Source organism: Dermochelys coriacea, chromosome 1, assembly GCF_009764565.3.
Source record: "Dermochelys coriacea isolate rDerCor1 chromosome 1, rDerCor1.pri.v4, whole genome shotgun sequence".
Lineage (NCBI taxonomy): Eukaryota > Metazoa > Chordata > Testudines > Dermochelyidae > Dermochelys > Dermochelys coriacea.
In genome coordinates, this window is record NC_050068.2 from 135,384,228 (window position 1) to 135,409,036 (window position 24,809).

At 39.6% G+C, this 24,809-nt stretch overlaps 1 protein-coding gene across 6 annotated transcripts in view; it reads right to left on the reverse strand.

Annotated features, from left to right (window-relative positions):
- The window catches only part of GPM6B (glycoprotein M6B), a 148,715-nt gene extending 124,873 nt beyond the window's left edge, over positions 1-23,842 (reverse strand). Inside the window, exon 1 of one of the 6 annotated variants that reach the window (XM_038387269.2) lies at positions 23,238-23,581. In XM_038387269.2, coding sequence (XP_038243197.1) covers positions 23,238-23,241 — 4 coding nt within the window. In that variant the 5' untranslated portion in view covers positions 23,242-23,581. Of the gene's footprint in view, positions 1-12,630; positions 12,937-23,237 lie in introns of those variants that run through there. The other 5 variants (XM_038387261.2, XM_038387267.2, XM_038387272.2 and 2 more) reach the window with 5 other exon arrangements.
- Between the last annotated feature and the right edge of the window lie 967 nt (positions 23,843-24,809).

Genomic DNA, 24,809 nt, shown 5'->3' on the forward strand with positions numbered 1-24,809 from the left:
AAGAGGAGTAAGCATGACCTTTTTCCATTTTGTTATTGCCTTTTTGTATTTATTTTTCTAGCAATAAAAAAAGGACATTATAAAAGCCTACCTCTCCTTTAAAGAAGCCTGACAACCACTACATCACAGACAGCAGCTCTGCGATACCAGTTCTGTTTTGTGGCATTTTAAATAAAATGCAACTATTCTGTGCCAGCAAGCCAGTGTATGCATGTTCATAGTAGTGCTGCATGGAGGAGCTTCACAACTTCAAATACAAAAATAAAAATGTTATTCACACACAGTACATATGTGCATGCAGACACACTTATCTGAAAGTTTGAGAATCGGTGAAGGTGTGATATATAAAAAGAAGTTATATATACGACTGGAAGCAAATATTGCCTAGAAAGGCTCCAATGAAAAGAATGATATGCACTTTAAACTTAAAATTCTCCCCAAATGGTTTATCTTTGCATTTGCTTAATACATGTTTTTGGGATTGCTTAGGTATGGTGGATTTGTCTACCCCCCACCCCCCCCCAAAAAAAGAAAAAAGGGAGAAGAGGTACAACTACTAGAACACAATTGACTTACTTTTAATCATTTTTGGAAAACAATCATTTTAACAAATTTTGTTAGAACCACTATGCTTTTAGTCTTAATAAAACTGTCAGAATATCATTGTTGTCCAGTACTACTGAAAATATTCTATTAAAGAATCCCTAATAGAGTGACCAGAATTTTACACAGTAAACACTATGTTAGGAGAATGTGCTGTGAACAATCAAATTCTGTTGTCGTCAATGGAAAACTTAGCATGTCTCTGAAGTCACCAAGACGTCCCAATAAAGCTTTGTCTACATTAGGAAATACAAACCATTCCCACTGATAAGGCACCAAGAGCCTCCAGCAATTTTGTCACCAAAATTACATTTAACAAACTATAAAACAGGTGATAACACTGGTGGGAATTTTCTGATAAAATTCCCTAGAGCAACTCAGTTTTTGTAGTTTCCAAAACACATACACAAATACAAAGAAAAAAACATCAGTGTGCTTATTTCACAGTACTGTATGATAAATTCACTTTTCAATTTTGTGTACAGAATGTCAAAGGAAGTTTGCAATTTAGTTTCCAAATTCAGCACATAAATACTACTTTTAATTTTTTTCTATTACATTAGTGCCTAATATGTGGCCCTGATCCTGCCAGCAGTTCTGTGTGGTCAGACCCCAGGACCTGCATGAAGCCCCCCAGCCCGCAAGCCATAATGTCAGGATCCGGACCATAGATCCATAACAAAGTAATTTTTGCACTGTAGCACTCCCTTTAACATTTTAGCAAAGGACAGATGTTATGGCATAACCCAACAGAATACCCATTTTTATTTTTATTTTGTTTACAGCTTTGGGGAAGGAGAAAGAGGAAGAGAGGCTTGTACACAATAGTCAGTGTCAATTAAATGCACTAACGTATGGCTGAACAAGACCCAGTTTAGCCCCCTGGGCCTGTCTGACCCGCTAACTAAACCAATCCTCTCCTAACTTTTTCTGTTGGTACAAAGTTTATAAACCTGAAAAAAACAGAGTTAAGACAACAGTGAATGTGATATCTACATCGCTTGGGAGAAGTAATTTCCTTGCCTGCATTACTAGAAAAGTTTCCCTAACGTTTATTTCTCTGTAAAAAGTAGAGACATACTAATAAGTCAAATACATAAAACACAGCATTTAACCAATATAACTTTTAGTTTTAATGATTCCTCAGTAGTGAATGCATGCCTTTATTAACTAAAGATATTGTACATATTTGGGTGTGCAATAAACATAGTAAAGTATCTTGGTTTTTGCGAGGGAATGAGTGCGAGAAAAGGCACTGAATATTTGGGGAATTGCAACTACAGCATTGCTACACTGTGTCAAAAATGAAAAAGGGGGAAAAAAGTTTCCTGCTGGCTGTCTAAACGACACACTAAGTATTTTTACTCACTGGAAAACGAACTAAAATCTGTTTTCTTCCCAAATCTGCCTTCACCAATACACCTGCTGAATGCTACTGAAGCATTTTAATTAGGCTGTCTGTTTAGTTTCACTGCCTTGATGGAAAGATAAAGATGCGCTGTCTTAAAATAAATGTTTTGGAAGAAAATATCAAACTTCACCTAGAATTTCACCCATACACTTGGCTAGATTCACCAGAGTTTGTGCTGTCTTATGCACATGCTGATGTAAACCCTGGTGGAGATTGCCAATGGCGTAAAGTTCACCAGAGAGACAAGTAGTGTGGTGTGAAGCTTCCCCAACCTAGTCCCTGCCAAAGCAGCAGTAAGGGACTAGCACCATCCGGGAAATGAGAAGCATGGGCTGCAGCGTTGCCAACTCTTGCAATTTTATCACTAGTTTCAGTTGGTGTTTCTGAAAGCCCCAGCCTCTGGAGTCAAGTAAATACGTGAGAACCTCAGTTTCCATTTAAAAAAAAAAAAGTACCTTTCCATTCATTCCAGCAGAGAAGAAACGCTTAAAAAATGTAAAATGAGTGCACCCTCTGAGAGTCACAACCCAGAAAGTATGTAAAAAGAGCCCAAAATGTATTTTAAAAAAGTTTAACCCAATCTCATGATTTTTGGAGCCTAACTCATGAGTTTTGAGTTTGACAATGCTATGGCTGGGAAGGCAATGTATTCAGGGCAGGCCCGGAAAGTGCCCATTCAGTGCTTCCTGACAGAGATTCTATCAGGCTCCAGCAGGACTTATTTTCTGCTAAGGAGACAGATTTATGAGAAAAAAAAATGAAGGGTATATTAATACTTGCTCTACCTTAGGGTATATCCAGGAGGCCAAGACGACTCACTGGCAATACACCATCCTGTAGCAACTTTTGTGAATAGGTACCCTGTTTTCTTCTGTTTGTACAGCTCCTACTGCAATGGGTCCATAACTAGGGCTTCTAGGTGCTACAGTAATACAAATAAATAAAGTATGAAGAATGAAAATACCAGCACATTTTAGTCTATCACAGGGATGAGCAAACTTTTTGGGCCGAGGGCCACATCTGGGTGGGGAAACTGTATGCAGGGCTCGGGCAGGGGGTTGGGGTGTGGGAGGAAGTGTGGGTGTGGTGTGCAGGAATGGCTCAGGGCAAGGGACTGGGGCAGAGAAGGGGTGCAGAGTGCAGGAGGGGGCAGGATGCAGGGTGCAACAGGGGGCTCAGGGCAGGGAGTTGGGGTGGAGGAGGGGTGCGAGGTGCAGGCAGGGGGCTTAGGGCAGGGAGTTGCGGGGTGGGGAGCAGGAGGGGTTCAGGCTCTGGCCCGACGCCACTTACCTAAAGCGGCTCTGGGGTGGCAGCAGCGCGCACTGGGGCCAGGGCAGGCTCCCTGCCTGCCCTGGCCCCGACCCCACACCACGTCGCTCCCGGAAATGGCTGGAACCATGTCCCTGCGTGGCCCCTGGGGGAAGCAGGGGAGCACAGGGCTCCGCGCACTGCACTTGCCGCACCTCCAGGTACCCCCCCAAAGCTCCCATTGGCCGCAGTTCCCCGTTTCCAGCCAATGGGAGCTGCAGGGGGCAGTGCCTGGAGGCAAGGGCAACACACGGAGCCCTCTGCCACCCCGCCCCCAGGGACGTGGTGCCAGCGCAGGGCCTGCAGCACCACAGGGGCGGGCAATCCTGCGGGCCGGATCCAAAGCCCCGAGGGATTCGATTCAGCCCGGGGGCTGCAGTTTGCCCACCTCTGGTCTATCAACCTTGAAACATCCAATAAAAAATTGGAGGTCTTAACTGCAGACATAGAATGAATGCAACAGGAAATATTAGTTGTGTGTAGTCAAAATCCAGTGCCCTTTTAAAAAAAATGTATTTCATCTTTGAAAGGCAGAAGGGAATCGAACTGCAGAGGAGCCTTATCTTTAAAAATGTGATGTTATTGTACAACCCATGCTCTGTCCCCTCCTTTGGGAAACCATTAAGTGAGTGGGATGTTTTCTGGCTGATTTCTCCAACATCTGAGAGAGACCACATCTGCAAATTTGTAAGACTGTTATTGATACTATCTTAATATGTAGAACTGGTTTAATTTTACTGCTGGAATATTTAAATTCAACAGGAGATAACGAACATGGCAAAAATGTACATCTCCACTCCCCCTTTCCCCCAAAATCGGGTTCCCAGTTTCTTATTATAGAGGATTTTGAAATATATAAAAGTTGTAATAAAAAAGAACGGCCTAAAAATTTTGTTCATCTGCTTGTCTGAAAAAATGTCCTCTACTGTTTGTTCTTCTGCCAACATCAACTTCTTAACTGCTGTAAAAATAAACAATACCGATAAAAACAAAGCATTTGTTCCACCAGAGAACACAGATTAAAGGCCTTAATATGTTGCTGCACAGTAATCAGGACAAGTCAACTACAGATATCGCAATATAGTGTTGGGAAGAGAGCTCAGAAAGCCAGTCCTTTAAGGCTTTAGCTATATGTACAACACTACAGAGGTGCTGCAATACTGATACATAATACAGATACCGAGGCATGATAAAAACCACCTCTCCCACTAACGTAGCACTACGCTAATGAGCGCTTATGTCGGGGTAATTTACCTTGCTCAGGGGGTGGAGTATTCACGCCCCCGAGTGACATACATTTTGCTGACATAAAATATGTTTACACTACAGCCTAAGTGTTTAGATGAAGGATTTTAAACACAATCTGAGTACATTTTAAACACAGCTAAGGAGCTCTAGACATCTTTAAGATGTAAAACAAATGTACTTTTACAACTTGAACAATGTAAAGTTTAGGTCATACTTTTGACATTGTAATCTAAGGACATGTATTAGTAAAGCTAAACACTGCCATGCAATTTCCAAATGGAACTATTTGCACAGAATGAACAGGGAGAAGGCAAGATATGAATATTCAGTGGCAAGATAATGAATATTAAATTAGAACATCAGTTGTAATTTTGTAAATTTTTAACAGCTTCAATCTAAAATGTACACACACTTCCTTTGTATTATACATATGAAACCATGCAGTGTAAGGATATAGCCATCCAGGAATTCTCTTGATATCATTAGTCAGGACTGGATATTCAGTAGTTTGACATTAGAACTCCAATACATAACATCTTTGTGCTACACTATTGCACAGTAGCTATTTTATTAAATCTGCCATTGCTGTTTTTTATGAAGCTTCTATGCAGCAGTGTAAAAGGGAAGTGTTCTTTGAAGAGTGTACTTTCCATAGCACTTGTAAATAGGTAGTTAATACACTAATATGTCAAGCTAATGCCTCAAATAATCAGTGTAAGAGGAGCACTCAGTACATTTATGGTGCAACTTACCTTTTCATCTCTCATTTTCTGGCTCCCATACTCTAGGCTTTCCACAGATCATCAGCTTTCACACCATGCTATAGGCCAACTAGAGTTGTTACCTGTCTGATTTTTACCTGGACAGTCTGGTTTTTGGCTTCTATGTCCAGGTGCCATTTAGGGTTGCCAGGTACCCAGTTTTCAGGGACCTGGAAACCCTAGAGTAGTGTCTAGAGGCACTCCGTTGTGCTATGTAAACACAAAGAGTCCCTGCCCTGAAGAGTTTAGTTTATTACTATTATATTTAAGCCTACCAGTCTCTGACATATTACATTGAATATTTCAAGGCAACTGTTTGGAGAAATGCATATTTAGGTTATTTAGAGACTAGTGAAAAGAAAGAAAAGACAAAAATTTTAATTTGATTTCACGTGTTTGCCCTTTCAGTTTTTATAAAAAAAAATTACGTCACTTTATGGAAAGTTTCTGCAGTTTGTGTTTTCCCCTGGATGGACTGAAACAAATTTAATTGTGTAGTCATGACTGAATAACTACCAAGCAGCTAAATTTGCCAAAATAATGCTTTTTTGCTGCATTAATCAGACTTCTTGTTTTTGTGCTACTTTTTCTCATTTTTTTAAAATTGAGGCATAAATTACGTCAATTTCTTCAAACAGGGGGAAGAATGGTCCAGTAGATTAAAAGGGGAGTCTGGGCTGTGGAAGACCTGGGTTCAGTTCCTGCCACAAAACACAAATGTCATGTGTAACCATGGGCAAATCACAGTCTCTCTGTGCCTTCATTCCCCATCTGTAAAATGGGGATAATAGCTTCTGCCCTACCTCACAGGAGTGTTGGGATGGGGGGATAAAATACTTTAAAGATTGTGAGGTGCTCAGATACTGCAGTGATGTGGGGCCATATAAATAGATAAAAAAAGTCTTATAGATGTCAAATAAGACATTTAGTAAATGTGAATGTTAAATGTTTTGTTTCCAAGACAGCATTGTCACTACTTTTTCTCCCAGACTTTGGATTAAGGTTATGAACTACATAACTTCCACCCCTCCTTTCCCCTCTTCTGATATTGAGAGTAGGAGGGAAACATAAAAGGGTTAAGAATACAAAGAACATGATGATTTGCAGCTGCTTTGTATGTAATATTATGTTGCTCTCCTGCAGATAGGCGCATGTTCATATAAACACAAACATACAGTTTCCTTTGCATGGAAGCTATTGTCTGGCTATGCAGTAATTCACTGAGGTCATACTTTTTTTTACTATCTTAGCCACTCCATTGTACTGCCTCACAGTCTTCTAAAACCTTAGCCTGTATAGTTTCTTGTAGTCACAGCCATATTTGCCATTGAAAGCGTCTTACCATCAAAGGATATCGATCTTCAGTTTTAGACAAGCAGTAGATGGAGAAGGGAGAATTCCCACACCTGTATTTTAGTAACTACTCTTCATTGCCAGGCTGAAATGCTGGTATCACAATCATCATTAAAACTGAATTCATAGTGAAATGTGGTGACATTTAAATAGCAACAGTAGCCAGAAACTGTATTTTATCATGTTTTAGCTGACCAGGAAGTTGCACTTCTTCCTGTCCGACATAGACGTGGTCTCTGTAAAAGTCAACCCTGAAGATTATAAATGCAATGTGTTTTGCTTAGTATTGAACTAGGAATTATATTGAGGAAGACTATGACCTGTTATACATCGAGTCAGACTAGGTGATTACAATAGTCCCTTCTGGCCTTGGAATCTATTAATCTGTGAAGCAAGGCATGTAGATTAGTCTTCAAACTTGTTGTTTTTATAATTTTGGATGTCCTTAGTGATAGATGTGCTATAAACAACCAAGCATATAATATTTTAATGGAAATACTCTCTCAAAACACAGATACACCACTGCACAAAAACACAATTTTTCTGCTGGTATGAGTTATTGATTAGGGCTTTCTTCTAAAAACAAAATTTGCATGCCATGGTGGCATCCATTTTTATAGTTAATCAAAGCACTTTTTAAACCAATGGACCAACATAGATCATTGAGAGTGGAAACATCTGGAAATTTTATGCTAGTTGAGACCAAAAACAGTTCCTCTTTCCCAGTCCCATTATGCTTTATAGTTTTACCCCACATAGTCACTTCTCCTCAAACTCCCATAAACCAACTGGTAATTTAATCCCTAAAATATCATAGCTGATGTTTTAAATTCCCGCTATTCCCTCTGTAGTGCACAAATCAAAACTAACTCAGTGGCTTACCGTCAACTTTTCATGAAATCGTGCCTCAGGCTTACCTTTTGCACATATGATGCGAGTTTGCACTAGGAAACTTTGGCATTTCTCAAATGTTTATCATGGCAGTTGTTCCCTCATGGAAAAACTGCAGCAGTGCCAACAAGCTTTGTTTTTCCCTATTAGCTATGGTGACCGTTAATGTGAAACCAGGAATGTACTAACTGGAGATAATTTAAGGAAATGTGTAACTATCAGTACTATATACCAATTAATTTGAGGTCACATTACTGTTAGGATAAGAACTGGCCTCCTACCTCCCGAATGACTGCTGTACTTCTAATCTAAATCCTCTTTTCACAACCAATCTCTTAGCTCAAGCCAAGAGAGAACTCCAGAGTAATTAAAATTAACCTGTATTCCTTCAGAAGAGCCTGCTTTGAGTTAGGGCATTACTATTCACTTTGTCAGAGTTTTGGTCAGGTAACTATTTTTTTTTCCAAAACCCAGTTGCTTTGAAAAGTTTGGTTTGTGTAACACTGTATGGAATAGTACCGCTTTTAGAAAGTATATGAAGCTACACATTTCTGTGGAGAAAGTACAGTTTTAGCTGACTCCGGAAGACCAGCAAGTCTCCAGCAGGTGCTGTAATGGGTATGGCATCAGTAAAGCTTGTTGGTGATGCCATTATGACATCCAAACCCCAAATCAGGTTACCATGAGGCATGGGGAGGTGTAGGTGATTAATCCACACCATCCCCTGCTCAGCCAGGGCCACCTCCTGTCTTCAAACAGATTCCTTGAGATGATCCAACAATCAATGGGAGAGGTAGGAAGAGGAACGAGAGACAGGGGCCAGGCCTTGGGGGGTGGGAAGAGGTGGAGTAAAGAGCACAGCTTTGTGGTGTGGTTACCAGAAATTAGAAAGGTGGCAACCCTAACACTATTATAGTTTAAAGTAATAACAAAAAAATTTACACCTTAGTAGCTTTAGAGATGGAAGAACCTGGAAATTCTACCTCAGAATACCCTGAGTTCTAAAGTTTCAAGAATTTAAAAGTGAGTTCAAGGACAGAAAAGAGAAACAAAACATTTTTCTCCTTTAAATATTTTTTAAAGTTTCAAAATGTTTTGCAACATCTTAAATTGGTTGGAGGGTTATTTTGTAATTTATTATGCATGCATCATAAAAAGTATCTGGGCACATTATATAGTTATTATCAATATCTGAATCATACTAAAATCAGAGTTGTTGAGCATCAGCAACTCACAATAGGGAAAAAGATCAAGCCACTTTTATGCAGGTGCCTAATGTAGGCATCCAAATTGGAAAGTTTCAGCCCATGGCCCCGATACAGAAACTTGGTAATGTGTGAAGATTCCAGTACCTGCATAGCATCCCACTGAAGTCAACAGTATGTCCATCTGTGCATATCATGTTGCTGGATCAAGGTCTTTCAGTTTTAAAACCAACATAAGAATGATCATTAAATCAAATAAAGTAGTTCTTTTCACTTTTTTTTTCCTGACTACATGTTTTACTTCAATTTCCTGGACCAATAGAGAGCTGGCAGAAATCTAATCAAGAACTTTGGCAAAAAAATATAGAATTCCGTATTACACTAATATCTCAGTGTGTCATCCAATGACTATTAAAATCTCCCTATAATAGAAATGGAATTGCACAACACAAAATGAATGCAAAACACAAATGCTAAAAGCAACAAAGAGTACGTAGTGAAAACATATTTTCTGGTCAAGATATCAATCACAGACCTATTAAATATGAACTGCTTATTTTATTTATTCTAGTATATATATACTGAATATAAATTATGAAAATAAGTGAAAGTTCCTACTGCTCAGTAACTAGAAATGATTGAGGTTTCACAGACATAAGTGAAGGCACAGAAGGAAGACTTACTGTCTGCAAAAGATCATCTTCTTAAAAGTTAACTTCTGATAAGTGCCATTACCATAGGACTTTTTGCACAAACATACAGTAACAAGAGAAGTTTGTAAACATATTCAGAACACCTCTGACCCTTTAAAAACTTCTTTCCAGTTGGTTGAAAAAACAGGTGATCATCATCATACGTGCATCTGTTAAACTTTAGTCATGACTGCTATACCTGAATACTTGCAATTAATCCTTTCTAAAAAAATGGAATAGCCTTAACTTGTACCGCAGCCAACACTCTGCTCAATTGGCAGCTATAAGGAATTCAGTCCACCTTTACGGTAATGATCTTATATTTACATTTCCTCAAACAGATCCCAAAAAACATTTGAAACTTTACTAACAGGCTGGGGTAGGGGATTGCTTTAATCATCCAGCAACGATACAGAGCCATCTCTGGGGTTAACCACTTGCAACTTTTCATAACAGTATCGGACAGGAAGTAGAGAATACCGTGTCACAAAGTAGTACTTGTCCACTAGGTCAACATTCTAAACATTTGTATTCTTTATTCATGAAACAGGCATAAATTGGATAGGCTATTTGCTACTGTAGTTTGGGATGAGGCACCCAAAACAGACAGAGCTTCCACCTGAGAACATGAGTTGATTTTTCTTGTTAATGAGCACAATAGTTTAAAAAATTGAGTGAAACAGTAACTGTACCCTTACGGTTTGAGACAAATGCTTCTTCAAGGCTTGCAGTTGACTTCAAACTCTCAGCACCTTTTTTGTTACCCTTAACATGGACACAGTGATGCGAAGGATCATATTAGTCACATTTCATCAATATTTTCAGACAAAACATCACACAATATGATCATTTCTGGAAGACTTCTGGGATACTTGTACTTCCAGATATGGAGATACAAACATACAATTAGGTGAAGAGCTGATTTTTCCCTCTTTCCTAGAGCCCAAAAGGATAGTTGATTCTCCACGCTTCTTTGGTTTAGTTATCTGCTTCTAACGGAATACCCTTTATCTTCTTTCATGTTCACTGGGGAATGCTTCAGTGAAGCACTGAGTCTTGTTGCAAGGGTCCCTATGTTATTTTGGAGAGAACTCTAGAGCTTGGGGACTTGTGCTTTTCTCTGTTAGTCACAGTGTAGTGGACGCTTATAAAGGCTTTGGTGTTCTTCAAAGAGAGGCAGTCCTAGAGAAAGTATGGACCAGTCTCATTAAGGTAGCTGTAATAGAACCAGGTAGTGATTCCATTAGTGAATGGAGAGCCATTGCATGTTGTAGAGGCCCAGCTCTTCAGATCACCCACTTAAAAGGCTGTGTGCTGCATTAAGCACTAGCTGCAGCTCCCTTGTGAATTTATAGGTGAACCAAGTACAGAGCATTGCAATAATCCAGCCTGGAGGAAAGGAAAATATGGCCCACACTGTAGCCGGTTCCTTGTCTGACAGGCAGCCAGGATAGAAAGAGGACTTCTGACTGTCACTGAGCACCCCAGGTCAGTAACTGAGTCTAGCAAGGCCTCAAGGCTGAACACTCTCTTAACTACTAATGGGTAAATGCCTTCAGTTGAAGCCAATCCCTCACAGTTTCTATCTACCATCAAAGACCAAGCATCACTTTGGTTTTTCTTGGGCTCAGCTTCAACCAGCTCTTCGTCAATCTCCTCCCTGAATTGAGGTGGCTGGGAGATGACAGTGTCAACACTGTATGAAAGGGACACACAGAGCTTTGGGCCACCAACATATTGCTGGTACAGGAGATATCGTGAAATGACCTGGGCTATCACTTGTACATCAATGTAAAATAAGAGCAGTGCAAGGATTAAACCCTGGAACTCCACCATGTTGGGAGGAGAAGCAGCTGCCCATTGTGAATCTGTCAGACCCTTTAACTCCCCAAATACAAGTAAGGAGATTTAACATTTGGATAAGAAGTCTATTTTATACAAGCTCACTTTGCTTGTCACATCAAGTCATTCTAGATTTAAAATTATGGGGGAAAGAGAGGCCACAGAATGAACAAACAAGGACTTTTGCAATATCTGCCTTGCAAGTAATAAGGGTCCCTGTCATAATACATATGAATCAAACCACCTAGCTTTAAAAAGTGTGCCTATGCTACCCTAGCAAGAGTCTTAGATAGATATAGATATAGATATAGATATAGATATAGATATAGATATAGATATATATATATATATATATCACACACATATACATATCAATGATTCTAGGACAAATTCAATTAATCTGTACTACAACAACACTTACCAGCAGCATATGTTCTAGTCAGACTAGTCTGTGATTCAGATCACGTGTGCAGCTTGTCACTCCCACAAGCACACAGCAGTAAATAAATTTCACATTTCCCCCCTATTCTCAGCTTCCCATGTACACTTATCTGTATAACAATGAAGGATTAAGCATCAATAGAGATCTTTAAAAAGTATGATAGCTGAAGAGAAATTAAGCTGGCATGATGCCATTTTTGAACCCCTAAGCTCTACATGATGTTGGACAGACAGGTAAGAACACTCCAGGCCCGGAAAAATAGACTCTTGTTGTGAACAAATAAACAAATTAAAAAAAAAAAAAAAAAAAGGATTCTTCCCCCCTCCTTGTCTTCCTGCAAAAATATGTTTTTCAAAAAGACAGCAAACTCTATAATCAATAGGAGTTCTGTGATGGAACCACCGAGAGCTCTAGTGATATAAACTGAATAGATGTATTACTAATACAATTCTAGATTTCTTTCTAACAGGATAGATGAACTTCAAAATGCAGTTTGTCATTTTAGATCTGTCATAAAATCAGCCTATATACCTACAGGCATCAACAAATAATCAAGGAATAGCCATAATACTTACCAAAGAGCTAAACTATGCATGAAACAAGGTAGTTTCCAACCACAGTGGAAACATTTCAGAATACAGTAAGAAAAAGTAGACATACTTCTAGTCTACATTACCACTGTCTTGCCTGCATTTCCCCGACACGTAATTATAAAACCAAAAAAAGTTACCATACAATACATACATTTTCAGAAGTCAGTTTATAACATCAGATGTGAACTTCATATTGCCCTTGGTAGTAACATGTAATACTCCTCATGTTCTCTGCTTCCCAATTGCCACAGAAACCGATAAACCCAAAGTCTTTAACTTACTTCCAACAAATCTTCCCATTTTCAGACAACTCTCTTCACCACTTCTTTTTTAAACCTGTTTCTCTCACATTTCTCATATTAAATTTGTTTTATCTAAAAAGGAAAGAATCCTCTCCCAAAATATATAAGAGCTGATAATACATCTCAATAGCCTTTAAAGCTGTTACATTTATAAACATGCATATACATATATTTAAAACTTTCAGCATGCACGTCAGCTAAATGGCATCAGACCTGAAGTTTTGCCTGCTCCCAGCTACTACAAGTGAGTGTCATAAGCAGCAAAGTGGTGTACAGGAACAGCAGTGGCTCTTGACCTATACCACCGTGAGAAGAAAAGTGCGTGTCCAGACCCTGACAAGGAGTGGTCCAAGGGAGGGAGGAGAAATTAAGCCTCTATGGGTTTGGGAATTTAAAGGGGTAAATACACTAAACAACCTGAAAGGGGAGAGGAATGAGAGAAAAGAGCAATGTTTCCTGGGTTAATTGCAGCACAAGCAGGTGCCATTAAAATCTAAGTCCGAAGTGAAGAGATGGCCAATACTGAAGTTGGAAAATCATTGCTAATCTTGATTACTTTCATTTATGCTGGATGTTAGATTACAATAAAGATTAAAAAGAAGCCTTCTCTCCACTATATTCACAGTGTTTGCTTACATAAATATCTTGTTTAAATTGAGCATGTATCAGTTTTAGTACCTGATAGCTGTCTGGAGAGCAGGCTATAGATTTAGCTGTTCTTACCCGGGTTAGTTTCCAGGACGCTGACAGTGTAAATCAAATGAGTTCCCATGCATTGGTCTTGGCAATAACACTATTGCCACACTCTGAATGCATAGAGTGCTTTCTTAGGTCATTGTCACAGGCCCACAGCCTGCAAGAAGATGCGCTAGTGCAGACTCCTCTGCTTGCACCAAATCTTAATGACTCCATGCACTATAACTAGTCTTTTTTCTTTAGTGCATATTACAAAATAAAGAGTAGGTAGATCAAGAAGAGTATTTAATTCTCCACAAGTTACACCCATCCTCCATTTGACAAACTGATCTTTGTTATTGTATTTCTGATAAATGTGGCATCTTATTTTACTTTTTCATTCAGGCACAAGCATCATGATTACATCAACACAACCCTGATAACAGAGCATTTTTCAAGTACAGTGGCAAACGCAGAAGGCTTATTCTACATGTACCATATTACATATAAAGGTCCAATAATGTTATCCCGCAAAAACAAAACTGTTTTTTTTTTTTAATTTCTCTCACCTACACAGGTGAGTTAACACACAAAAAGCATTCAGTATAGGGGGAACATTAATCTGCACTGGTTCAAAGTCACAGTGACTTCAATAGGATGCCACGTCAGTGCAGGGCTCCACTTTAGCCCATCCTGTTAAAAGATCAGGACCTAGATTACATCAACATTTCACCTTCTTTAACGCTACTAATGTCCTTTGAGTAATTAAAAAAAATTTTCTTTTATATCTGTAGTTCAACAGTGAAGTTAAAACAATCAATTTTATCTTCAAAGTACTGAATTTCAAGAGCATCTTCTCTAACTAACATAATACATTAATCCTGAGAGCTGCCAAGCAACTGAAATTCATATTTTTGAGTAAGCAGAAATTGTGCATCTCAGGCCCTAAGAATTTGTAAAACATTTATGTAGTCCTCATGAAAGTAAGTAAGTAAGTACAAATATAAAATGTCAAACAAATGATTTTTAAGACAAATATATCCAAAAATCTGTGTAAGGGACCACATCGCTTTAAAAATCTATTTCTTTTCTAGTTACCTATCAATTCACAAGGTCTGACTTCCAGCAAGTGCCAAGAGCATCTCAAACACTGGTTGAAGGAATATAGTTACCACTTCTATTTAAAGTGAAGTCCTTCCCTAAAAAGTGACTATATGAGTGACATGCAGCTCCATATTTATTATCTCTGTGATTCCAGGTCAAATTTATGCACTTTACAAGATGTTTTTCTAGCAGTCAGTCCTCAATACAGGATCTAGGTATCAAGTTGGATTCTTTGCTACTCATGAATCGCCACCAGTAATTAAGAGTCTGCAAGGCCAATTCTGTACTGTTATTAACAGTGGTATCTCACAGTTACAATCCATGTATCTACACCCTGGAGATGCAGGAGCATATGTGAGGGCAGAATTCCAGTTCCACTGGACCGCTTTGCATTTTTAATCAATATTTAAAAACAAACAAGGGCGGGAGTTTAAAAAATGATTTGTGATTATGGGTGTCCAACTTAAGATCTTAAAGAAGTTGGATTTTCAAAAAATGCTGAGCTCCCACCAGCTAAAAGAGGATGTCTCAAGGAGAGCACACACACTGCCCCCAAAATAAATAAAATCACAGCCACTTCTGAAAAATCTTGTCCTAAAATATTACAACTAAAGTCAATATAAAACAAAGATGTATTAAAAAATCATAATGCCATGAACAGGTAAAATATGAAAGAGATGAAAAAGCGATGACTGGTGAAGCATATCACGTGATATAAAGAATAGCAACACACCATTTGACAGCCTCTGAACCACCATTATGTTTGGAACTATTTTATAGAACATCTGTTAGTCATGTAGTTCAAGTATTGAAACCCAAACGTCCTCATATTCATGTAGCTCTTTGCATCATTTGTAAACATTTCTGACGCTGCCATTTTACCTGTACGCCTCTGTGCCCAAAGCACCACGTGAAACTGACATGAAGTAATGAGAAAGAGATAGCTGGAGGAGTAAAAATGGGCAAGCACAGGAGTGAGAGAGAGAGAGAGAAAGTGAAGAAGAAGGGGTCAAAGGAGAAAGTAGTCATCATAAAACAATATTGACTTATAACCACTCCTTCTGACCCAAGCAGCCATTTACTGGTTAAGACCTATTATTACAAGTCCTACTTATACAATACAGTGCTTTAGAAAGTCCCTGTTAACTATCCCATATATACACATTAAGGAGTATCATCAACCTGACACACCAGAAATTACAGGGCCACATCTAATCACATAGGAAGAGGCAACATGGCCTTGGGCAGGGGTGGCCAACCTGTGGCTCCAGAGCCACATGCGGCTCTTCAGAAGTTAATATGCGGCTCCTTATATAGGCACCAACTCCGGGGCTGGGGCTACAGGCGCCAACTTTCCAATGTCCTCACCGCTCAACTCCTGGTTCTGCCACAGAGCCTGCCCCCGTTCCAGCCCCACCCTTGAACCTGCCGTGCCCTCGCTCCTCCCACTCCCCCCCAGACCTGTTCCTTTAAACTCCAATTTCCCCCGCCCACCCTAATTGCTTCATAATGAAGTGTCACTAGAGAGCAAGACGCAGAAGGGAGGGTATTTTGATTCTTATTCTGATGGCTCAATCCTGAAAGGTTCTGAGCATCCTGGCAATGATCTAAGAAAGCACATATGATTCTGCAAGATACTGCACGCGCTGGCAGAATCAAGCCCTATGTGGGTACCTTGAAGCAAACTACTCTACACATCAGCAGTGCATTTTGCTTGGATTCCTTGGCTTTCTTCCAACAGTTTATGATATTACTATTCTGAGCTACTCTTCTTTATCTTATAAATGGGATTTTACTATTGCTTTTGTTGGTTTGCATTTGTTTTTCTCTTTGATTTCTCTCATCTGGGAATAGCAGAACTGAGAAAAGATGGAGGAGAAAAGCAGGGGAATAGGTGGCATAATTATTCTTTTCCCTCTTTTTCATCTCCAAATGAAACTATGATAGAATTAATTTAAGCAGCATGTATATTACTTGCAGTGCTTACCGCTTTAACACCACAAGAAGTTTAAAGATTCTGAAGACAGGCCCAAGTGATTCACCAAAAACCCAAGTCTCCTGAAGTTAAGCAAGAATATTACTACTCCAGAAGGTGAAGCAACAGTGTGACACTAAGGGGAGAGGGAATGCCACAGATCCTCACCCAGAGGAATGAAGGAACTATTCTGGGCTGAGGGGTAGCCTGAATGGGGAGAAGTTGCTGACATGTGGGAGAGGATCACAAGGTGGGGGCATTAAGGGCATACACAATTACTGAGGGAGGGAGCAGGGAAGAGCAAACAATGGGTTGGGAAACCCTGCTATTTCGATAGAAAGAATGGACATGGAAAGAAAGTAAATATATTAACAAATGTAGTGCTGATATTAATTTAAGTAATATGAAACAGCAAGATTAATAATAAATTATATTTAAAAAATGTAACAGGTTACCTGCTGGCATAAGCAGATGCAACTTCACTGAAGACAATCAGCTTACACATATGGTAATGTGGAGTAATAGGAGTAAAACATTAAACACCACTGACCCAGGCAAAAAATGTGCACCAATGCATACAGACCACATAGGGCTCTATCCACCACTGATGCCCCATCTAGAGGGTGAATTCTCAGGACCTGGTCTCTGAACCTCGCTGCCATAGGTTTTAAAACGCAGTGTAAATGTGCACTAAAGTGAATATATGAAAGTGTGTGAACATGGTGATGTCACCATGATGATGTGTGTGAACTAAACAGAATAGATCCAACAAGTCAACATACCTGGGTCCTGTTTCAAAATGACATTAATAAAAAAAAAAAAAAAAAGCTACGACGACTGTTTTAAGATAACTGTTAATACTAAAGCAAAGAGACTTTTTTTTAAAAAAGAGTATTTGTGTGTCCCTTTTTAACTTTATACAAAATTTCATCTCAGATTCCTTTGGAAGACTTTATGACTTTTGATAACTTATAAACAAGAGAAAAACAATAATATTTGAAATTATCCTGTTACTAGCACGAATGTAACAAATATGCTTTCTAGAAACATTAAAAACATCTGACTAGAGAAAAGTAAGTTTAACTGCTGAAACACTCTCTCTTACATGCATTAAAAATGACATCCAGACTTTAACCAAGTTTAAGAATTTACTCAAACATTTATGCCTAATTAGAACCATTTTAGGAAACTGATGACCAAAGCTACCATAGCTTGTCTCTTCAGACAACATAGTCCAACATGGTTCTATCCTTTTAATAAAGACTGGTAAATACCAGACTGCAAAACTCAGAGGTATCATCATTCACATGAACAGCTGATTTCCTAAATTATTCAATCTCACCCTTAACAACAGAGAGACAGTCTGTACACTTGGTAAAACCAACATAGCAATGTAGCATGATGAGAAGGGAGTGGACAAGAGGATGTCCTCTTCACATTTCTCATGCACACAGAGGAAAGATTATAATAAGAAATAAAGTACCTTTTATGATCAAATGAGGTCCAGTGGATTTAGAGCTGCGAAGGTGGTACAAAGTTTTAGGATTAATGGACCTTCGCTGAGATGAGATACAAATTAAACATCAATTTCTTAATTTTAGCATCTATATTAAAATATTGAGAAAGATTTAGAATGGAATGGACCATGGGACCCTGCAATAGAACTCCAACAGCCTTTATGACCAATACTAATCAGATTTTACAATTACTGTGCCACACAAAAGGTTTTAAATCCTGCCTGGACAAAATGTACAGTTGAATAGGAAGAAAGAGGGCTGATTTTCTTTCAGGATTTGCCTCCAGCTGTTTAGAAGAAGAAAGTATAGTTTAAACAGTATTCGAGCCAACCACAGAAATAACAAAATCAAGCACATGTGTCTGCCCTTTTCCACTTCAAATCAATTCTGAAGACTCATTACACCTATATTCAATTTAAGAATTCTTTAACAGCTGTATACAGAGTTCTCTAACACATCTCCCGCTTGAGACTGAATGTTGAAATTACTGTCTACTGGAGAATGTTATTGTTCTCCCCTTTGAATAGTGTATTTCTCTTCTTGGGAAACAAGATCACGAAGACACTCTTCATTTCTGTACTCTACAGTCTTCTTCTCTTTAACGAGCTTGCCCTACCTGACCTCCTTTTCTCATTTGAAATCCAAGGCTGTTTCTCGGAGAGAGATACTTGGCAGAATTTGAAGTTTTCTTTTTAATAATTTTGGATAATACTGGTTTATTTTTAAGCATTTTTATTTGTATTGATTTAAATGTTTACAGTTATGGAAAATTATGGGGGGAGGGTCAGACAATTATTTAATGACAACAGACTTTGATATTCAAAAAGTTAAAGCTTTATAACCATTAAAACACAATTTGTCAACATCACATGTCAAAATGTACAAAATAAATACCTTAAAATCAAACTCTTATAAGTTCTCAGGCACCATTTTTCTTACTTTGACTAACCATAACTTTCAATTATTAAATCGACAGATATATTTTTCATCAGTGTGTGTATAAAGTGAAATCAAAGTTCACACACATTTATTGATAAACATCTAATCCTTCCAACCCTACATATATACACAACTTTTAGTACTGGGTGAGGCGAGGAGGTGAAAAGAGCAATATAAACATACTGTCCTCAGGAAGCATGATATTGTCCATTCCCAGTTTAGTATATCATTTATGCAGAACTTTTGGGCTGTTTTTGTTCAAGTTCTGTATTTTTTCTTTTTGTTTTCAATTTTCATTTATCAACTGACAAAACTAGATCTGAAAAAGTTTGTACCCGATGTACATAAATATGTGTTCTTCCTCTCCCATAAGATGCACAAAGTACTAGCTGTGCATTTCAGACAGCCAAAAGCCTATAGTGAAAATGTAAATTTTGATAAACACAATGGGTCAGATTTTCCGAAGTACTGAGTACTCTAGAAACCCAGCGAAGTCAGTTGGAGTTGTGGATTCTTGGCAACTCTGCAAAATCAGACTTAGGAGGCCACAAATTCTAGTCTTCCACCAGAGTCTTCCCTGAGTAAGGACTATTTTAATGGGCCTAATTAGAAACAAAAATCGATCAATCTCAGGACTTTTTGGGCTTTCAAAACTATTTTTGCAGTTTGATAATGGAGGATGCTGTATTAGTTTTAAAATTACAGTGATGAAGCTCAAACCGATCCTGGTTAATCCCAGACATGATCTGAGAGGTAGTCAAATTAGCCCTAGCCCACATAATGCTGAGGCAAGTGTTATGCAACAGCATGAACAAAATGTTTTATTCACAAAGTAGTGTAGCACCAGCTGACAAGGTATGGTCTGCACAACTCCTCCTTGAAGTATTTCTTGTAAAACCATGTTTAAGTTCTCTTTCCTGTCGTAAATCTACTCAATTAGTTAAATGTTATGTATAATTATGTAATCTGAGTATACATCTTAAAAAACAACAAATATTGAAAATGGAGCATTTATAGTTGTAATTGTTAGAAAGATGGTCAGGAAATTTTTCATTTTTGCCAGTGCACTGCCTTTTCCTAATTGTCTGCTTTATAGGTCCTTCTCTCTATATTTTAATTAATATATGTCATATTATTGCAGTCTAGATATTTATTTTAAAATTTTAATGACAAAATTAAGTCTGAAAGTTTTAGAGGATTAATACCAAACATTGATTAAATGACATCTTTGCAAAATGAATTATACATCGAGATCTATAATAATTCCTCAATTTCCAATCTCTGAGCCCTAGTTAATGAAGAAACCCATAACTCTACAATACAAATGACCAAATCTCAAATATATGCTAAGTATACTGATAACCGATACTTTTGGTATTGAAAATAGGTTTCCCATGTTATTTTCAGTTTATCTTACAACAATTTCAGGCTTACAGATGACAGAAGAAACTATTTTATTCATATGTATGTATTTCTGTCTAATAAACTGAACCCACCACAAATGTAATCTGATGGGTAAACTTCTCTATTTTCCAATTTAAAAGAGAAATGTTTTTCCCTCTTCCTTTAAGATTTTTGCTCCCTCAGCTAGCTCTGCAGCAGCAAACTATTATAATAGACACTATTCAAAGATATGCTGAAATCAATCCATGATGCTGAAGCACAAAATGTTTCAGTATGAGGGCCTTTACAAATTAAATCTATTAAACAACAGCTTCCATTTAAAACATAACAAAAAAAAGTTTGCCAAATGGAAATGGACAGATATGCAGGAAAGACACGTAAGTGGATATTAGAGTATTACACAATAAAAGCCATAATGGGGGGTTGTCTGTTGCAACTTTAAAAGTTGGGAATGTGAAGAGAATCGGTGTTCAAGGATCTTCAAGGATAACTAAAACTAATTAAAAACATCAGTAAAAACACCATAATGTTTCAGGAGGCTGATCTTCATTAGCCAAGTGTAATTAAATTAAATTAAAACACCTAGAAATTGAAAAGTTAGTTGATGTCATTTAATTTAACAATATAAAACCGCAGGAATTTCAGTTATTTTCCTTTTTGGCTTTGGCTGAATAATTCTGTTCCATTTTTTTAATTAAAATCAGAGATGCTGCCAGCATCAGTATGTGTACATTAACACACGGACATGAAATGATAGTTCTGTTCCAGCAGTGACAACCTCCATGCAATAATATAATGCTAGTGTTCAACTGGACCAGTCAGTCAGTCATCTATTTGGACAAACATGGCTGTGGTTTTGGTTTCTATCAGTTACTTCAAACTTCGCGACATTCATTGTTGTTTAATTCACTTTGTTTCATTGTTGGTTGAAATAGAGATTTAAACCTTGCACACTAAAAAACCTATTGTAAGGAATGTGAATGCAAAATGTGTGTGTTGACTACTGAGTGACCCATCTGTATGATGATGCTTTTATGGGCCCCACTCTTGCTCACATTAGCTGAGAAAAAAATATATATATATGTCAGAAACTGAAAGCCAGTCTTTAACCTCTACTCCCTTTCCTAACCAAGACTTAATTTATGATCAGATGATTAGACAACAAAACAGAAGCCAGCTTATAAAATTTTAAATTGTTTCAAACCTAAAAGGTTTTTTCTAGTGGTTAAATATAATTATTATTGTTTATAGCACCACAAGTACACATGGTACTTTATAAGCACGAAGATCCAACTCCTTAGCTACCCTCAGATACCTTCCTCTTTCTGCCTATACAAACTTTTCATTTGTGGCTGGATTAATGTTTTAGATACTTGTAACAGAAAGAGGAAATTCATAACACACAAAAAATATCATATACTAAATCCCACTGGGATTCCAATAGAGCCTTGCACACAATTAGTAGTTCATTACTTATAGAAAGAACTACAGAAGTTATGAGCACAATGAATTTCAAAGTTAAGCCCAGATATAAAAACTGCTTCCTTTGCTATCACTCCTCATTGTAAAGTTATGTTTAACCTACAGTTTCTGTGCAGATGGCGATTACATTACCAGTCTGTTGCAAAGGAAAATATACTCTCTCTAGAAGCACATTATTTACATGAATAGTCATACAAATACCATAAATCTAGATACTTTTAGTTGATGTCCATATACTTTAGACAGTCTGCCTGATAACCACATGTTAAGAGATTTTGCTGACTGCAGTGTTTCAAATGGTTAGGCATGACAGAAAGAACTTACACCAGAGCTAATTCATACACTCTCATCCAAGAAGCTTTAGGTTAAAAAAAAATTAAAAAAACAAAACAAAACAAAAAAAAAACCTCCAGCTGGAGTTGATTAGCAAAGACTTCTCCATTTTCTGTTAACTGTATCAGCTACACTCAGAACACAGTAACATAAATACCTAAAATGCTTGTATTTCTGTCTGCACACTAAAATGCTTTCCAAGTGTGAAAGAAAGAAAAAAAAAAAAAAAAGAGAGAGAGATTGTGTGCATTCAGTATTTGTTCCACCATGTACCAAACTCAATTTTTCTTCATGGACTCCTAGCAGATACATTACTTTCAAAGTAGCAGACCAACTGACTGTTTAATGAAGCGAGCTTTAAGTCAAACCAACCAAAATGAATAGCAAGACAGGACAGGTGACTTGTAGCCAAGCATGAATACTTAATTCTGCTTGGTGGGGAAATCATTCTGAAAAGAAAAAGATCGCTGTCCTTAGCTAGCATTGTCCTGCTTCATCAGGCAATTCAACAGGCTGAAGTGATTTACCAATTCCCTCCCTGTGTCTCCCTCTCCTCTCCCCCAAATACTTGCACCAACAAGTTGCCAAACTGAGAGATGTCGAGAGAGATTAGGCTGGAGAAGAGAATCCAGAGCCACACGAGGGGGATGGGGCTACTGCTGAAGTGGCCCCGTGGCAGTGGAGAGGCTACAGACTCAAAGCCCTGGGATGAAACGTAGAGGTGGCATATGGGTTTGCAGTGCCCTCTCTGGGTGCCCAGACGCTCCCACCCTCAGTCTATCCAAGCTGCGGCCCCCCTTCCCTTGCTAGGCATCCACCTTAACCCAAGCAGGGCTCACGCTGACGAGTCCCCTGCAGGAAAGGCCCCTCGGCCAGGCAGCACCCTGGCCCCTGCCTACGCGAAGCGGAGGACGAGCACCCGCGTAGGGAAGGGGGCTGGGGTCCCTGACAAACTCCCCGCGGCACAGACGGGGCTCGCCCCTCCTGACTGCCCCCTTACCTGCTGCTTTACACACACCCTTCCCACGGGGCCCCTCCCCCGCCGCCTCACTCTTGCACCTGCACCTGCGCCCCCCCGCATGGGGGGCATCCCATGCAAAGTTGGCTGCCAAGTTCAAGGCTCTCCCTCCCCAGGCGAAGAACCGCAGCTCGCTTACCCATGGCTCGCTCTCCGGCCTCGGTGCCCGCGCTGCCTCCGGTGCGGGTCGCAGGGCTACTCAGCGGCCGCCTTCTCGTGCCCTCGGCCCGGCGTCCCCGGGCGGCGAGCTGAGGCAGGGCGCGCGCGGGGCAGCGGCTCACACGCACTGGCCGGCTCCGCTCGCCCGCGGCTGGGCCGGGAGGGAGGGGCCGGGGCCGGGGGCGGGGGCAGCGGCCGCCTGCCGGGGCTGGGGAGCCAGAGGGAGGCGGGAGCGGGCGGGAGGCAGCCCCCAGCCCCGCTCACTCAGACGCTGGGGGGCGAGAGGGGCTGCGGCGCCCCCGGAGCGGGGGGGAGCCCGCGGGCTGGCTGCCGTGCGGCAGGGATTTGTTTGGGGGCCGTTATGTGTAATGCAGATAACTCTCCTCTTCCGATCTGCCCCTCGGGTAGGTGACCAGATGTCCCGATTTTATAGGGACAGTCCTGATACTGGGGGCTTTGTCTTACATAGGCTCCTGTTACCCCCCACCTCCCGTCCTGTTTTTTCCACACTTGCTGTCTGGTCACCCTACCCTCTGGGGCAAGCCCCACTTGACCCGCTCTAGCTCCGTGCAGTTATAACAGTGCCCTCCCTCCACCCTCCGTTTCTCCCCATCGTAGATTTCAAATAATGGGAGGTGTGAAAGACATCTGATTTCCCTGCTTCCTCCCCCCCCCCCGCCCCTTTTCTGTGCCTTACAATCTACCTAGCTTCTCATACCTTTCTCAGCACTTTGAGCTCCTGGCTGCTAAATGTCTAATAATCTCATCAGCCCCACACTGTGTTTCCTCTCTTCTACATGTCCTTCGGTTTGCCTTGCTACATACTGTATATTACACCGACAAGCTATTTCCCTCCATCTGCACTGTGCAGAGCTTAGAGGCTGCCAAACTGGCCTAGTTTAAGGTCCCCATCCTGTTCCCAGTGCAGATTCCCCATTGATTTTAACAAGACTAAGACTCAGGCCTTTTATGAAGGAGATTTCCAAAAAGGATGAGTGAGAGAGAATTAAAAGTTTTACTGAAAAACACATGGCAAAACCCACCGTCGTCAGAGTGAGCGCCTTTTTTAAAGAAAAAAACCCTGCTTTAAAATAGTCCAGTTTAAAGCAATTGCCCTCAAAGACCATATTTATATAAAAGTTTCCTCCATTTTCTCGTTCAGCCCCTGAACTGGAACCAGATTTCAGAGTAGCAGCCATGTTAGTCTGTATCCGCAAAAAGAACAGGAGTACTTATGACAGGTTTCAGAGTAGCAGCCGTGTTAGTCTGTATTCGCAAAAAGAAAAGGAGTACTTGTGGCACCTTAGAGACTAACAAATTTATTAGAGCATAAGCTTTCGTGAGCTACAGCTGGAACTGACATGATTGGGTTCAATTCCTGGCTCTACCACAGTCTGCCTGTGAGACCTTGGGCCATAATTTTTTAATAGTGAATTGGGGTGTCTCAGTTTGTAAGTCCCCAAATTTGAGATACCATGGGCCTAATTTTCAGAGATGCTGAGAACTCATGGCTTCCATTGTCTTCATTTGGAGTGTAGGTGCTCTGAGAATC